The 18,566-nt window shown below is 42.2% G+C and overlaps 1 protein-coding gene across 1 annotated transcript in view; it reads left to right on the top strand.

The window, feature by feature from the left end:
* The window catches only part of LOC135218793 (alpha-tubulin N-acetyltransferase-like), a 157,545-nt gene that overhangs the window by 48,150 nt on the left and 90,829 nt on the right, over positions 1-18,566 (top strand). Inside the window, exons 3-4 of the mRNA XM_064255243.1 lie at positions 2,207-2,366; positions 18,230-18,308. Of these exons, the coding sequence (XP_064111313.1) occupies positions 2,207-2,366; positions 18,230-18,308 (239 nt within the window). The remainder of the gene's footprint in view (positions 1-2,206; positions 2,367-18,229; positions 18,309-18,566) is intronic.

Genomic DNA, 18,566 nt, shown 5'->3' with positions numbered 1-18,566 from the left:
TTTCCATTTTTTAGTTAGGCTAACCCTTTTCCTCCATCTCTTTACCTATCCCATCTTATAGTTAAGTTTAAAAAAGTAAAAGAGAATGCCAAAAGTGTTGTTAGTAATGATATATTTGTTGTGTAAACGCATACAGCCAGAATCATAGCAAATCAGCGTTTTTGCTTGCATTTCAACCTTCGTACAATAGTAAAAAAATTACCATAGTTATGTTATAAATGACCTTAAGGAGAGTAGGACTGATATTTTTACATTACTATATCCTTACTCGCTATGGAGAAAAGATCAGCAAGGGTATATACTACTAAATTTAAGCTGTAAGTTTTAGCTAAAGTTGAGGAAAGAATGTTGATCTGCTAACGACTATTATTAAGCATCGTCTGTGCGGATGAAACTTGCAAACTTCGGTATAGTACCATCAAACTTGAATGTCAACAAAATTTGAGAGAAAGAAATATGTTTTAATCAAAACTATAGGGGATGAAAGGACACATTTCACTGTTTTCACTCCAGTTAAAGATAAATATGTAAAGCTCGTAGTATTCTGGTGAGATCAAGTGAAAATATCGAATGGAATCTGTTGATTTTTGTTTATGCAATAAACATCCCCTCAGCACCATCTACTAACAAAAAAAATAAAATTTCGTTCACAAACTATACGTATTTAAGTGATATTTCGACTTGAAAACACTTCGTATAACATAAAATCACCTTGTCCCATATAAATAGAGTACTATCTTGAGATTTATTTGCGCTAACTAGAAACAAGAAAGTCACTCTTGATTTGAGTTCAATACAGCAAAACAAACTTACCTTGCAATTGCCCTCAGCTGAATTCCAAACCAAAATATTGATTGCTATGTTTGTATTTTTTTTTATAATACAAACAAATAGTACGTAATAGGAAAATACATTTTTTATTGGATGCAGTGAAGTAAAGCATAACTTTTTAAAAGATCCATGGAAAAGATACATATTATGTTTGTATTTTATTATACAATACTAATATGTGATTATTACATACTCTAATCTTATATCTCGTGTATGATGTGACCCCATTAAACTTAGCTCCAAATTTAGGTCTTAAAAATTTAGGTCTTAAAAATTCGCAGGATACGCGAGTATATACGGTACATATGTCTGCACGGACGAAAGGTTTGACAGCCACAGGGATGGTGGCTGAGTCGACGATGCCAATGGTGAGGGGAAAACCGTTAGTGGATACACCACTGCCATTGAGGAAATCAACAGTGAATGGCCATACGGAGAACATATTCCAGTGTCTCCTGTAATGCCTTTTAAAATAAGATACCAGAAGATCAAGGTCAACTTCCCTGACGGCCGTGGGGACTGATAGACCAGTGACCATTGAGAATAGTAATAGAAACATTGAGGAAGTTCTTTCTATTTTACGAGAGCAGTCATCCTGGAGGAATAGACGGGGTTCTTGCTCTAGATCTGCGAGCATGGAAGTATTTAATCGGTCGCATTCTCCTGGTGGCCATTCAAGATTGAGCCAACAATGGCCGTCAGAGATCAAAGGTGCTGCGGTCGCAGGGTCGAACGGTCATGAGTCACATGAAAGTTTGTCAGAGGATAGGAGTGAACTAACTTCTCATGCGGTTGAACAGAATGCTTTGGAATTGGAGGAAGGGGAGAATCAGGAGTTTCTGGCTTTGTATGCAGAGGTGATTTACTTGATTTGTCAATTCAATAACCTCTGAAAGAGGTCTGAAACCCCTGCTAGCATAGTTCCTATGGGAATTGATGTGCTTCCAGGACTGAAAAAGGATACTAAGGTGTCGTATGAATTACCATGCTCAAGTCATGCAGTCTGTGTTACAACATGTTAATGCGCGGATTTCTGGAAGGGATAATTCTTCAAGATCAAATAGATCATTCAAGTTCATTCCCCCCCATAACTGAGACATAGGAAATATTATGTGATACCTGTTGTTTCAGTATTATAATTCTGTAGTAATTTCACCAAACAACTTACCCTTTGTGGTGAAAGCCTCACCTGGTGTCATCCTTCACTTAGTATATATTTCAGTGACTATTCTACAATTTGTGGGTTTTTCCTTAGCTGTCAGTTAGGTACAAGTAATCATGAGAGAATTGTATTGATGGAACAATAGATTGTTAAAATTTTGGTGTTGTAGCAAATTTGTAATTTTTAAAAATTTGGTATAAATTTATTTTGTAGTTGCACCTGATGAGGCAGCAATGACCTTTGTAAACCGAAGTCCCCGAACTGTGTCTCCAGAAAGGAATCAATCTCCTACTGCCTCACGTCGTTCTTCTTCTTCTGGTTACTCACATTCAGCAGGGAGACCATCAAATCCAGCTCGTCAGGCCAACAGCATGTAAGTTCTGGTTGCTTGTAGTAGTACAAGATTTGCACCCTATTGCTAGGCACCTGGGATCACTTATCTTATGTATTTGGCATAAAATACGTTGTGGTTTTCAAGTAAAAGACATTGTGTATCGTTTGAATTTGAGATATCTTGCAAATTGGAGGCATAAATCCTTAGAATTGTACAAGACAGGAAGACAAAGCTTTTGGTCGTCTGATTTATTAGTGCTTTATATTTGTCTTATGGGTTATAAATCTGAACTGAAAAGTTTGTAACAGTCAAGAAAATTGCACATTTTTTGTAATCATTTTGTAGTAACCATTATTGTTCTTACGCGAACAAACCTTTAGTCTTAACAATAGGTTAATTTCTAGCGCCCGGCTGGTTCCTGTTAAAAAGCAGAGGAAAGCAAGGAATCTTGTGATATCTGGCAATACATGCATAGCTCGAGTGAAGAGTGGTCAAAGACCATGCAACTTACACCAGTACGTCATTCTTTTCTTTGACCACCTGGGCGAGAGTTGTGTTAACCTCTCTTGGCCTTTTCCTGGTTCATTGCCTGTTTTGCTTGTGTTTAGTGTGTGTGTGTGTGTGTGTGTGTGTGTGTGTTTGGCTGATATTATGGCTGCTTCTGCTCCTTCTCGGCCTCGTCAACGTGTGTGCCCCGGAATTCCAGGCTTTCCGTGTTCTCGTTTTTTGGCTTTGGCAGTGACTGACCCCCACATCACGTGCAGTAGGTGTCGTTCTAATTTTTGTACCATAACGAATCCTTGCACGGAATGCCAGGCATGGCATAAAGAGCAGTGGAAGTCATTTTATAGCAATAGAGAACATCGGAGGGTTTCAACTCTTCCTACATGGGAGAGTTTTTTGCCTCTTCCCAATGCTTCGTCTCCTGCAGCATTCAACCCCCATAGTAGCATTGGTCCTGTGTCTCCTTCCTTTTCTTCCATTGATTCGTCGCTGGAAGTATCGGGAGGCCACCAGGCTGATGTTTGTAATGTCGCCCCTTCTTTGGGAGTTATTTTGATTCCTGGGAAGGGGGAAGCTTTTTCATTATTCTCTTTTCTTCCAGAGTTGGAGGCGTCCAAAATGGCAGCGATTTGGAAGATGCTCGGGCTAGGGGGCCCCCCTTCCTTGGAGGGGTTGCTAGCCTCTGTTAATGGTTCCTCTGTCTCTGGAAGTGAGAGAAGACCTTCGTTGCTGGTTGGATGACCAGAATCTGTTGAAGGGTGTCCCTCTGCATTCTCTTCCACTGGACTTCCTTCGATTCTTGTACGCCTCCCTTGCAGGTTGGGGGCCTCATTGCTTCAGGCGTTTGGAGTTTGGAGGACAAGCAGCAACATATCAATGTCTTGTAGTTCAAGGCAGCCTTCCTGGGTCTGAAGGACTTTCGGGAGAAGGTAGGTCATTCTGTCGTTCTCATGTTAGACGACACCACGGTGGTAGTCTATCTGAACAAACAGGGAGGCCTGGTTTTTCGTCAACTTCACGCCTTGACTGTCGAGGTTCACTGCCTGCAACTTCTCCAATCTGTGATCTGACGGGAAAACTTTTGCCACTGTCGTATCGATGACCGTTCCCAGGTAGAGAATCCTTTGACTGGGTATGAGGTTTGACTTTTCCTGGTTGACTAATATGCCCAGTTCCAGACAGAACTGAAGTAGATGATCCCTGTCCTGCAGCACTTTTCCCTGGAAACTGCCAAGACTAACCAATCGTCAAGGTACCTAAGCAAACGGATCCCCTGAGCATGGGCCCAACTTGACACGAGAGAGAAGACCCTTGTGAACAATTGAGGGGCTGTCGTCAGCCCGAAGCACAAGACTTTGAACTCTAAGACTTTGTCCCCAGGAGAGAAGCGAAGGAACTTCTTGGACGTGGGATGAACAGGGATTTGGAAGTATGCATCCCTTCAGTCTATCGACAGCATGAAGTTGCCATCCCTCACGGCTGCCAACACCGAGCGCGGGGTCTCCATCTTGAACCGTGTCTTCCTGATGAGTGATTCAAGGTGGATAAGTCGATCACAGGCCTCCATCCTCCTGACGACTTGGGCACCAAGATGTTACTGTAAAACCCCGGGGATGGACTTACCACTTCCTCTATCGCATCCTTGTCCAGCATTTTCTGCACTTCCTCCCGAAGAGCCAAGAACTTCAGAGAATCTGGAGAATATGCCTTCCTGAGCTGCAGCATCCGACAGAGGAGAGAAGTCGAATGGCAGTAGGTATCCCACCCGAAGATCATCTACCACCCACTTGTCTGCCCCATAACTCTGCCACTTGGCCTAATGGCCTGCCAGGCACCCCCCACCCTTGGCACAGGAGAGTTAGAGGCGCCTAACCTACCGACGGCCCCCTTTACCTCTGCCCCTTGGGCCCCTTCTCGCCTTAAAGGAATGAGAGCGAAAGGGTCGTTGATCTTCTGACTTAGGCTGTGTCGAACAGGACGGCCCTGCTGAACTCTAAGTCCTCGACGGTATAAGACATCCTAGACCGGCTGGGGGCCTACCCACCAGTCCAGCTCTCAAAAGGAATGGTTTTTGGAGAGGGACTGAATCCCATTGAAAAGGTAGATAAATTGATATCTAACCACTCAGAACCTGAGTGACATACAATGATATATGGGATAAGCATTGTATAGGGAACCAAAGAGAAACTTTGACTGTCCAATAACAAACCAAGACACCAGAGTTTGTATTACTCCCAACCCCTCCTTGCCAAGGAGTGGAGCATGTGCTACCAAATAGCGGGTAAGATATTTGTATATTGCACGACCACACTATCAGTATGACTACCTTACTCACCTGTATCAGACCAGTCCAGCGAATGACGTGTCTATTCCTTAAACCGCCCGAAGGAAGAAGGAAAGGTACAAGAGAAAGAAGGAGACCAACCAACTCACTCATTCTCTCATCCACACAGTCATCTTAGGAAAGATACAAAAGTGCCCTTTTAAGGGCAACCACGAGTTACACAACCTGTTGGGCAGCCTCCACAGGACCCAGGGAAAATGCGTCCACAGATCTGTGGGCAACATCCTTAAGATAGAAGGAGGTGAACGTGGACTGGCGTAACCAAGTACCAGCGCTCTTTTTGCAAGCCAGAGAGGAACCAATACCTCCTACGTCATGCGCTCTAGCCTGCACAGACGTGGTGGTGGAATCATCAAGTGTCAAGTATGCCTGTCTGATGGCTTCCCAAATCCAAAAAGAGATAGTATTCTTAGACAACTCTTTTTTTGTACGGCCTGTGCTAACAAAAAGTCTTTGGCAGCCTGGTCTAAGGTGCTGATTCCTTTTAGGATAGCAACGCAGGGCCCGGACAGGACACAACAAAAGCTCTTGAGCATCGCCACCCACAAAGTCAGTCAGTGATGGAATGGAAAACTAAGTGAACCTGTCATCATGCACAGAGGGATTTTGGGTCTTGGCCATGAATTCCGGGACAAATTCGAAGGACATCGACCCCCAACCCCTGGTGTGCTTCACCTCATAGCTCAGACCGTGGAGCTCTCCTACCCTCTTGGAAGATGCCAAAGCCAGAAGGAAAACTGTCTTGAGCATCAGGTTCCTGTCAGATGAGCGACACAAGGGCTTATATGGACTCTTAGTGAAGCTCTTGAGAACCAAGGAAACATCCCATGTCAGAGGCTTGAGCTCTCTAGGAGAACTCTACTGCTCAAACCCCTTAACTAGCAGGGAAAGTTCCCAGGAAGAGGAAATGCCGATACTCTTAAGGCGTAACACCAAACTCGGGGCCACCCTGTAGCCTCTAATGGCAGAAACGGACTAACGTTTCTCGAGACTCCGACTTAGACATGGCCTGGTGCACCAATCTGTCTTTGGTGCCACCCTGGCGCCGGTCTATCGCATTCTCGAGCTTTGTCCGAGGAAACAAAAATTGGGACTCCAACAGATCTCCGTTCCTCAATGCCAGCAAGGACCCTGTGTCAAGCGATATCTCCATCCTAGACAAAGCTGCGTCCCTTCTAATCAGAAGGTTAGCCGATAAATTAGCACTGAGGTGAGCCATATATGAAAACGCCTTGCCCCCGGACTGCAACAGACTGGCAAGCGAGGATGCACTCGCCAACCCTTCCGGGGACCTGTCGGAAGCTATCTTGGCAATACCCACAGACCAGAAGTCCAACCAAGAAACCGTCTGCAACATGGAGGCCTCCGTAGATTCCAATGAGGTATCTTGCGGAGACAAGTACGGAGCCACCGACCTCACCTGTTCCAAAGTCAATCCTGGCTTCAGGTAAATGACGTCTGGGTTAAGATGGCTTGACAACAATAAAGCAGACCTCATAGCATAGTACTTCCTATGTCTCATTAGAGGCAGTGGTAGTAATTTGGTAGAGCCCCTAGAGCAAAGCGAACCGTCCTGGTCCGAAACAGAGGTGTTAATTCTGCCAGACCTACTGAACGTGCCCCGACAAAGGAAGCTGAAGAGATGATTTGGGGTCCTGAGTAGCTCCCACCAAGGCTTCCAAGCAAGAAGGAGTGTAAGACGACCGAGCCTGAGTCCTACTTTCCAAATTGTTAAACCCACGAATGAGATCAACAACTTCCGAAAAGGAAGACAAAAACTCTTGCATGTCTCCCTCCTCCTGTTATGGCAATGGAGACCGACAACGAGAAGGATGTGTAGGATCCTCTAAGGCACCTTCCCCACCAAAATTAATGGAAGGATTAGCAGCCAAACAGCCCGAAACCCAAACTAACCTGTCTGCGCTGGGTCCATGCGTCGGTTTCCGAGACGAACCCTCTATAACATTAGGAACATCACTTACCTCAACAGATGACTCAACATGTCCATGAATGGTCACGGGCGTGGCAGTCGTTCGTATGTGAGATGGGGGGGAAACCCGAACACTCGAAATTGAAGGAGAATCCCCTAGAGTCAAACTCTTGGAAGCACCAGTTAGAGAGGCAGGCATACACTCCTGCTGCACCAACTCCGCACTCACTGCCTTCGACCTCTTGACAGGCGCCTTGAGATCCTTACGGCGATGAATAGGCCTTGGAGAAGAAGGAGCACTTACATCATGTGCATGGACAGGGAAGGTTGCAACATGCTGGCGATGCGCATGGACGGCGGGGGTAACATGCCCATGAATTGAGGCAGAGGATGAAGCATCCCCTGCAGATCGCACACAGGAAGGAGCACTAACACTGCCCAAAACAACAGCACTCTCGGGAACACGTCCGCGTTGTTCCTCCCTCGTAGGCAAAGGAAGGGCAAAGTCTTTAGCCTTCCAATGCTTGCTACGCCGACAGGGTGTAGAGGGGGAAGAGGAAGAGGAAGACAGCACTGGTTCTTATGCGCACTCCTCTCAGGAGGCGGGGACGAAGCAACACGTTTCCTACCAGTCCTCCCAACATATAAGGCAGCCAACTTCACATCCAAGACAGAGTCCAACCTCTGAAGCACTGCCTGGCATATGACCTCAGACTGATGTGCCAGAGAAGGCTCCGATGACAAGGAAGGGAGATACAGGCAGTCCTTGGGTTACGACGGGGGTTCCGTTCTTGAGACGCGTTGTAACCCGAAAATCGTCGTAAGCCGGAACATCACCAAAAATCCTAAGAAAACCTTACTTTTAATGCTTTGGATGCATTAAAAACTATGTAATCTGCATTCTTATTGCATTTTGCATCAAAAAAACCTTCAAATATTTATTATTTTCCATTTTTGGTGTCATATTTCTTCTGCCAGATGAGCGTTGTAGGCGTCGTAACCCTGGAACATGCGTCGTAACCCTGGAAATAATTTCTGATGAATATAATTGAAAAGTGCCTTAACCTCGGAACGTCGTAAGCCGAACCCGTCGTAACCCGGGGACTGCCTGTATAGCGAACTGGGCGGCAGGGATGACGTCGCAGCTGAGAAAGGCGGATCAGAGGAGACGACTGGGGGAGACGTCATTGATGTGAGTGACGTCACAAGTGGTGGTGACGTTACAGCTTCCCCTTGGTGCGAGGGGGAATCAGACGCCACTGGAGGAGGAATACACAAAGGTGGATCCCGTGACGTCATCAACGGGGCTGACGCCACAGCGTCACTCCGACTCGAAGAAGCGGCAGCAGACACTGGCGGAGCAATACAAGATGGCTGACTTCTGCTACCCACGAAGACAGGGCTGGGAGGAGGGGGGATGGCCTGGTCAGACCGTGGAGGGGGGGTGCAAGCCTCCACAAAATGTGCTAGCAACTCCTCCAAGGATGGGGGACCTCCTAGCCCGAGCGTCTTCCCAATCGCCGCCATTTTGGACACCTCCGACTCTGGAAGAGAAGAGATCGATGAAAAAGCCTCACCCTTCTCGGGAATCAAATAAACTCCTGAGGAAGAAGGGGCTACATTACAAACATTAACCTGGTGGCCTCCCGATACTTCCAGCGACAAATCAATGGAAGAAAAGGAAGGATACACAGGAACAACGCTACTATGGGGGTTGACTACTGCAGGAGGCGAAACATTGGGAAGAGGCGAAAAACCTTCCCAAGTAGGAAGAGTCTTAACCCTCCGATGTTCTCTCTTGCCATAGAATGACCTCCACTGCTCCTTAGGCCATGCCCGGCATTCCATGTAAGGATTCTTGATAGTACAAAAATTAGAACGACACCTACTGCACGTTATGTGAGGGTCAGTTGCTGCCGAAGCCAGAAAATGAGAACACGGAAAACCTGGAACTCCGGGGCACATACGCTGATGCCAAGAAGGAACAGAAGAAGCCATAATATCAGCCAAATACACACGCACACTAAACACAAGCGAAACAGGCAATGAACCGGGAAAAGGCCAAGAGAGGTTAACATGACTCTCGTATGCGTTGCTAGATATCACAAGATTCTTTGCTTTCATCTGCTTTTTAACTGGATCCAGCTAGGCTCTAGAAATTATCCTATTGTAATGACCGAAAGTTTGTAGTTATGAAAAATACAAATTGTCCTAGAAAATTTGTCATTTTTTATTTCTTTTGAGTGAAAAGGATGAAAATGGACATAACTCTCAGAATTGGTAGATTTCCAGTAAACTGAAAATTTGAAGCTCTGGCTATTACAGTCCTTGAACACTAGAACATCTAAAAAAGTAATTTAAAATCAACTTCTACTTCTGTTGTGAACTTAATTGAGGGTAAAATGCTATTCGCTGTATCTATTAGTTTCTTTAGCTTGTCATCGGTATCTTTAAAAATAATAATAATGTCATCTACATTATTATTATTAATGTCATCTACATTATTATTATTTTGTTTCTTCATTACACCTGTTTAAAATTTCTTTTTCCACAAACTCCATGCAAATGTTAGCAAGGACAGGGGACAGAGGAGAACCCATGGAAACACCTTCTTTTTGAGCAAATCTTTGATTATTGAACTGAAGTACAGTGGACGAGACACTAATCTGATTAGGGAGAAAAACTACTCCGCAGGAATGGGGAAAGTCACATTATCTTGATCATGTTCTTCCTGTAACTTTGCGATCACATAATCAAATGGAATGTTGGTAAATAATACCGTAACATCTAAACTCACCATCCTCCCATCTACCCAACTACTATCTTTGACCCACTGTATAAACTGGAATGATTGCTGTAAATGAGCACTTGAGAACGTGCCAAGATATACTGACATAGAACCTGAGGCAACCACTCTGCTAATGTGTTTTGTGGTAGAACCTGAGCCAACCACTCTGCTAATGTGTTTTGTGGTGAACCACAAGCAGCGATGATAGACCTGAGGAGGCACCCAGGTTTGTGAACCTTAGGTACACCATAAAAGTAAGGTTCACTTGGGGATCTTGAAGAGATTTTTGATAAGACTAATTCTTTGTGCAGAGGATTAGAAAGGGTATTGGCTATTTTTCTAAGTTTTCTATTAAATTCTTGTTGCATTTTGGTGGCAGTGGGCGGGGACTACAGGAAATCACCTAGTTGTAGTTAACTGCCCTCTTTCTTCATCACCTGGTCCATAAACAAGCTAACGACTGGTGTCAACAATCTTCAATGACTCTTGTTTGTTTTTTAAATTCATCTCAGTACCTGGGGTACCTAATTATTCATTTGGACTGAAGATGAACCCAGGGAAGGGTTCAAAAGCTTTTTGTAAAGTTTTAAAAATTATACACAGACTCGCAACATATTTTATTATTGTGGACCCCTTAGAATATTATACTATATACTCTTGCGATAGAGAGTTTTTCCCAATTAATATTATTTATTTATTTTTTCTATCAGAGTCATTCTATTCGACTGGGTGGTATTTATAGTGTGGGGTTCCAGGTTGCATCCTGCCTCCATAGGAGTCCATCACTTTTCTTGCTATGTGCGCTGTTTCTATGAGCACACTTCTGCATAAGTCCTGGAGCTACTTCGTCATCTAGTTTTTCTAGGTTCCTTTTCAGAGATCTTGAGATCGTGCCTATTGTTCTTATGATTATGGGTACAATTTCCACTGGCATATCCCATATCCTTCATATTTCAATTTTCAGGTCTTGATACTTAACAATCTTTTTTCTTTCTTTCTCTTTTACTCTGGTGTCCGATGGTACTGCGACATCAGTGAGTAATACTTTCATCTTTATTTTGTCAGTCATCATTGATTGTTTTCTATTACTCCTTCAGGTTGATGTTCCTACCACTTATAACTGCAAGGTAGCTGTTGTTTCTTGCACAGGCTCCAGTGGAGGGCTTTTGCCACTGAATCAGGGCTCTTTTTGTACTGGACATTCGCTTTCTATGTGGTTTATGGTCTTGATTTTTATATTACACTTCCTGCATAGGGATAAGATTTTATTCCCATCTATTGTTCTTTGGACATATCTGGTTCTTAGGGCCTGGTCTTGTGCTGCAATTAGCATTCCTTTTGTTTTCTTCTTGAGTTCTCTCCTCGGTAGTCATTGCCACGTTTCATTGCTGGCCAGTTCTTTAGTTTATTATTATTATTATTATTATTATTATTATTATTATTATTATTATTATTTATTTATTCATTATTGGTCTATCATAGTCCTCCAATTCGACTGGGTGGCACTTATAGTATGGGGTTCCGGGTTGCATCCTGCCTCCTTAGGAGTCCATCACTTTTCTTACTATGTGCACCGTTTCTAGAATCCCACTCTTCTGCATGAGTCCTGGAGCTACTTCAGCCTCTAGTTTTTCCAGATCCTTTTCAGGGATCCTGGGATCGTGCACAGTGTTCCTATGATTATGGGTACAATTTCCACTGGCATATGCCATAACATTCTTATTTCTATTTTCAGGTCTTGATACCTATCCATTTTTTCCCTTTCTTTCTCTTCAACTCCGGTGTCCCATGGTATTGCGACATCAATGAGTGATACTTTCTTCTTGATTTTGTCAATCAATGTCACGTCTGATCTATTTGCTCGTATCATCCTATCTGTTCTGATACCATAGTCCCAGAGGATCTTTGCCTGATCGTTTTCTATCACTCCTTCAAGTTGGTGCTCACACCACTTATTACTGCAAGGTAGCTGATGTTTCTTGCACAGGCTCCAGTGGAGGGCTTCGGCCACTGAGTCATGCCTCTTTTTGTACTGGTTCTGTGTAAGTGCCGGACATTCGCTTGCTATGTGGTTTATGGTTTCATTTTTCATATTGCACTTCCTACATATTGGAGAGATGTTATTTCCATCTATCATTCTTTGAACATATCTGGTTCTAGGGACTGATCTTGTGCCATGGTTATCATTCCTTCAGTTTCCTCTTGAGCTCTTCCCTCTGTAACCATTGCCATGTGTCATCGCTGGCTAGTTCTTTAGTCAGTTTCATGTATTGTCCGTGCGTTGGTTTGTTGTGCAAGTCCTCTGTTCTGTTTGTCATTCTCCTGTCTCTGTATATTTTTGGGTCTTCATCTACATTTATCAGTCCTTCTTCCCATGCACTCTTGAGCTACTCGTCTTCACTGGTTTTCAGATATTCCCTCAGTGCTCTGTTCTTGATGTTGATGCAATCCTCTGTGCTTAGTAGTCCCCTACCTCCTTCCTTTTTTGTTATGTATAGTCTGTCCGTATTTGCTCTTGGGTTTAGTGCTTTGTGTATTGTTATATGTTTCCTCGTTTTCTGGTCTATGCTGCGAAGTTCTGCCTTCGTCCATTCGACTATTCCTGCGCTTTATCTGATTACTTGCACTGCCTATGCGTTTATGGCTTTTATCATATTTCCGGCGTTGAGTTTTGACTTGAGTATCGCCTTGAGTCTGCATATATTCTTTGCTGATCATGTCCTTCATCTCTTGGTGTTTTATAACCCCTCCTTCCATTATTCCCAGATGTTTGTATCCCATCTCATTTATGTGTTTGATGTTGTTCCCATCTGGTAGCTTTATCCCTTCAGTCCTTGTTACTTTGCCCTTTTGTATGTTGACTAAGGCACATTTTTTTATTCCAAACTCCATCCTGATGTCCCCAGATATAATCCTTACAGTCAGGATTAGAGTGTCTATTTCCTTGATGCTCTTACCATACAGCTTGATGTTGTCCATGCACATAAGATGATTAATTCTGTTGCCTCTTTTCTTGAGTTGGTACCCAGCATCAATCTTTTGCTGTACTTTTGTCATGGGAATCATGGCTACTACAAAGAGTAGTGGGGACAGTGAGTCACCCTGGAAGATCCCTCTCCTGATATTAACCTCTGCTAATCTTATTCCAGAGCTTGTAAGTATTGTATCCCAGTTGCGCATTGTATTTTTGAGGAAGCTGATGGTGTTTTCCGCTGTCCCATATATTTTCAGGCATTCTATTAGCCATGTGTGTGGTATCATGTCGAAGGCTTTCTCCTACTGTTTTTCATTACCATTTTGTCTATCAGGAGCTGGTCTTTTGTGCCCCTACACTTCCTTCTGCAGCCTTTCTGTTGGTGGGGGATAGTGTTTGTATCCTCTAGGTAGTTGTATAGCCTTTCACTGATGATACCTGTTAGTAACTTCCACATTATTGGTAGGCAGGTGATAGGCCTGTAGTTAATGGCTATATTTCCCTTACTCTTTGTCTTTCTGTACTACCTGTGGTCATCCATTTGGGTGCATGGTGATTTGTGATACAATGCTGGAGTTGTTCTGCTATTCTTGGGTGTAGAGCCTTGAAGTTGTTATTATTATTATTATTTATTTATTTTTTTATTTTTTTTTCTATCACAGTCCTCCAATTTGACTGGGTGGTATTTATAGTGTAGGGTTCCGGGTTGCATCCTGCCTCCTGAGGAGTCCATCACTTTTCTTACTATGTGCGCCGTTTCTAGGATCACACTCTTCTGCATGAGTCCTGGAGCTACTTCAGCCTCTATTTTTTGTAGATTCCTTTTCAGGGATCTTGGGATCGTGCACAGTGTTCCTATGATTATGGGTACAATTTCCACTGGCATATGCCATATCCTTTTTATTTCTATTTTCAGGTCTTGATACTTATCCATTTTTTCCCTTTCTGTTCAACTCCGGTGTTCCATGGTATTGCGACATCAATGAGTGATACTTTCTTCTTGATTTTGTCAATCAGTGTCACGTCTGGTCTATTTGCATGTATCACCCTATCTGTTCTGATACCATAGTACCAGAAGATCTTTGCCTGATTGTTTTCTATCACTCTCTCAGGTTGATGCTCGTACCACTTATTACTGCAAGGTAGCTGATGTATCTTGCACAGGGTCCAGTGGAGGGTTTTGCCACTGAATCATGCCTCTTTTTGTGCTGGTTCTGTGCAAGTGCTGGACATTCGCTTGCTATGTGGTTTATGGTTTAATTTTTCGTATTGCACTTCCTACATATTGGAGAGATGTTATTTCCGTCTATCGTTCTTTGAACATATCTGGTTCTTAGGGCTGATCTTGTGCCGCTGTTATCATTCCTTCAGTTTCCTTCTTGAGCTCTCCCCTCAGTAGACATTGTCACATGTCATCGCTGGCTAGTTCTTTAGTCTGTCTCATGTATTGTCTGTGCATTGGTTTGTTGTGCCAGTCCTCTGTTCTGTTTGTCATTCTCCTGTCTCTGTATATTTCTGGGTATTTGTCCGACTCTTTTATCAGTCCTTCTTCCCATGCACTCTTGAGCTACTCGTCTTCACTGGTTTTCAGATATTGCCCCAGTGCTCTATTCTCGATGTTGACACAGTCCTCAATACTTAGTAGTCCTCTCCCTCCTTCCTTTCATGTTATGTATAGTCTGTCTGTATTTGCTCTTGGGTGTAGTGCTTTGTGTATTGCCATATGTTTCTTAGTTTTCTGGTCTATGCTGCAGAGTTCTGCCTTTGTCCATTTGACTATTCCCGCGCTTTATCTGATTACTGGCATTGCCCATGTGTTTATGGCTTTTATCATATTTCCGGTGTTGAGTTTTGACTTGTGTATCGCCTTGAGTCTCTGCTTATATTCTTTCCTGATCATGTCCTTCATCTCTTGGTGTTTTATATCCCCTCCTTCCATTATTCCCAGGTATTTGTATCCCGTCTCATCTATGTATTTGATGGGTTGCCTCCCAATCTGGTAGCTTTTTATCCCTTCAGTTCTGTTACTTTGCCCTTTTGTATGTTGACTAAGGCACATTTTTTCTATTCCAAACTCCATCCTGATGTCCCCAGATACAATCCTTACAGTCTGGATTAAGGATATTATTATTATTATTATTATTATTATTATTATTATTAATTATTATTATTAGATTATTATTATTATTATTATTATTATTAATTTTATTAATTAATTTATTAATTATTAATTATTTATTATTATTCTTATTATTATTATTATTAGTTATTATTATTATTATTATTATTATTTTTTTTTTTTTTGCTCTATCACAGTCCTCCAATTCGACTGGGTGGTATTTATAGTGTGGGGTTCCGGGTTGCAATCCTGCCATCCTTAGGAGTCCATCACTTTTCTTACTATGTGTGCCGACTCTAGGATCACACTCTTCTGCATGAGTCCTGGAGCTACTTCAGCCTTCTAGTATTTCTAGATTCCTTTTCAGGGATCTTGGGATCGTGCCTAGTGCTCCTATGATTATGGGTACGATTTCCACTGGCATATCCCATATCCTTCTTATTTCTATTTTCAGATCTTGATACTTATCCATTTTTTTTCCCTCTCTTTCTCTTCAACTCTGGTGTCCCATGGTATTGCGACATCAATGAGTGATACTTTCTTCTTGACTTTGTCAATCAACGTCACGTCTGGTTCTGTTTGCACGTATCACCCTATCCGTTCTGATACCATAGTCCCAGAGGATCTTTGCCTGATCGTTTTCTATCACTCCTTCAGGTTGGTGCTCGTACCACTTATTACTGCAACGGTAGCTGATGTTTCTTGCACAGGCTCCAGTGGAGGGCTTTTGCCACAGAATCATGCCTCTTTTTGTACTGGTTCTGTGCAAGTGCCGGGCATTCACTTGCTATGTGGTTTATGGTTTCATTTTTCGTATTGCACTTCCTACATATGGGAGAGATGTTATTTCCGTCTATCGTTCTTTGAACATATCTGGTTCTTAGGGCTTGATCTTGTGCCGCTGTTTATCATTCCTTCAGTTTCCTTCTTGAGCTCTCCCCTCTGTAAGCCATTGCCAATTGTCATCGATTGGCAGTGCCCTGTTCTTTAGTCTGTCTCATGTATTGTCCGTGCATTGGTTTGTTGTGCCAGTCCTCTGTTCTGTCTGTCTTTCTCCTGTCTCTGTATATTTCTGGGTCTTCGTCTACTTTTATTAGTCCTTCTTCCCATGCAACTCTTTAGCCACTTGTCTTCACTGGTTTTCAGAATATTGCCCCAGTGCTCTGTTTTCGATGTGACGCAGTCCTCTATACTTAGTAGTCCTCTCCCTCCTTCCTTTCGTGTTATGTATAGTCTGTCCGTTTTTGCTCTTGGGTGTAGTGCTTTGTGTATTGTCATATGTTTCCTGGTTTTTCTGATCTATGGTGCGGAGTTCTGCCTTCGTCCATTCCACTATTCTGCGCGTATTGATTACTGGCACTGCCCATGTGTATATGGCTTTTTTATCATATTTCCGGCGTTGAGTTTTGACTTGAGTATCGCCCTGAGTCTCTGCATATATTCTTTCCTGATCGTGTCCTTCATCTCTTGGTGTTTGATATCCCCTCCTTCCATTATTCCCAGGTATTTGTATCCTGTCTCATCTATGTGTTTGATGTTGCTCCCATCTGGTAGCTTTATCCCTTCAGTTCTCGTTACTTTGCCTTTTTGTATGTTGACTAAGGCGCATTTTTCTATTCCAAAACTCCATCCTGATGTCCCCAGATACAATCCTTACAGTCTGGATTAGGGTATCTATTTCCTTGATGCTCTTACCATACAGCTTGATGTCGTCCATGAACATCAGATGGTTGATTCTGTTGCCTCTTTTCTTGAGTTGGTACCCGGCATCCATCTTCTGTAGTACTTTTGTCATGGGAATCATGGCTACTACGAAGAGTAGTGGGGACAGTGAGTCGCCCTGGAAGATCCCTCTCCTGATATTAACCTCTGCTAGTCTTATTCCAGAGCTTGTAAGTATTGCATTCCAGTTGCGCATTGTATTTTTGAGGAAGCTGATGGTGTTTTCCTCTGCCCCATATATTTTCAGGCATTCTATTAGCCATGTGTGTGGTATCATGTCGAAGGCTTTCTTATAGTCTATCCATGCCATGCTTAGGTTGGTTTTCCTTCTCCTACTGTTCTTCATTACCATTTTGTCTATCTATTATTATTATTATTATTATTATTATTATTATTATTATTATTATTATTATTATTATTATTATTGTTATTATTATTATTCAGAATCTACAGATACAAAACCCTGCAAAGCAGTTCAGTTTTCTTAGGTAGGGACAATACTCTTTGAGGACATTCTTTTATTATCCTGGGAGTACTCTTAAAAACATTCGAGGGCATTTCAGAGCATGAAGATAGCACCAGGCTGACGATATACATTAGTAAAGTTTGCACATGATTTGGAATTTGTATGACTTTGTGTACTGATGCAAAAGCCTACTACATGCACACTTGGTTTTTAGGTTTTTGTCACTTTATCTTTCAGTCACAGAAGGTGAGGTAACATCCAAGCTCCATAGTTAATTATGGATCATTTTCTTATCTTTCCCTCTTGCTCTGAGATATTAGAGACTACCACTAAGCCTTATGGGAGGAGCTAAGCCTTCATCTTATGTTGTCACTCACATGAGATGACTGATATCACCTTAGAAGGTGAATGGCACATTGACTGAGACAGCCCAAGTTTTATGTACCAGGCATTTATAGTTTTTATTTTTTTTAATAGTACTCTAATAATAAAATGTGAAGGGGACTGAAATCTGTAGAATAATCAGATTTCAAAGAAGCAGTTGCTGAATGATCAGACTTTTACTGTATAGCATGCAGTATTATATTTTGCAGGCCTATCCATGGCTTGGTAAAAGGAGCTGTTATATGGCTGAATGTAGTTAAGCAGTTGTTTCCCTCTCATGGATAGCACACTCTTCCTCTCAAGTTACTAAAATGTCAGCCTTTTCTCCTCTTAGCACAGAACAAGTAAAATATAAATTTCATTCTAAAAGATTGTATGATTAAGTTGAAAAATTTAGATTTTTCTTCAATTCATGGTACCATTTGTAGGTTATTGCAGAAATATTAAAGTTCTGGCTTTCTAACTTAAGCTTTAGTTTTTACAAAATATGATGAAGTGGATTATATAAATCAAGTAAATAAAAGTAAATATAGAAATTAGTAAAAATAGATACGTATAAATAAACATTAACAAAAATTAAATAAAAATAGTGAAATAAATTAATATTTTTATACAAAGAGTCAAAGTGTTTTAGAGCTTTAGTTAATGATGAAAATATCTAATTTTCACAGGGTTGATATATTGCATGGTCGCCCAGATCGCCACACTCCATCTGTTAGGCTGTCTCCACGCTTCCAGCCAACCCTAGAAGTAAGTTTTGTCAATATCTCTTAATGCCTGATAGTAATGTTGTAATTTAGGCAGTACACACACAAACTAGAGTAGTTTTATACAATCAAAACATTACTTTCTATTGATTTTGTTTGTGCAAATGTTTGCCGTGTTAGAGCTGTAGTAGTCATGATTTTGTCCTGTTCCTAGCAGTGTGAATATTTTTTCTTAGCATGTTGTGTGTACTTTTTCTGATTTTTATACAAATGGAAGCATGAGTTTTCACTTGAGCAAGAA

This window comes from Macrobrachium nipponense, chromosome 1, assembly GCF_015104395.2.
Source record: "Macrobrachium nipponense isolate FS-2020 chromosome 1, ASM1510439v2, whole genome shotgun sequence".
Lineage (NCBI taxonomy): Eukaryota > Metazoa > Arthropoda > Malacostraca > Decapoda > Palaemonidae > Macrobrachium > Macrobrachium nipponense.
The sequence above is the reverse complement of the archived record's forward strand: the minus strand, read 5'-3'. Positions and strand labels throughout refer to the sequence as shown.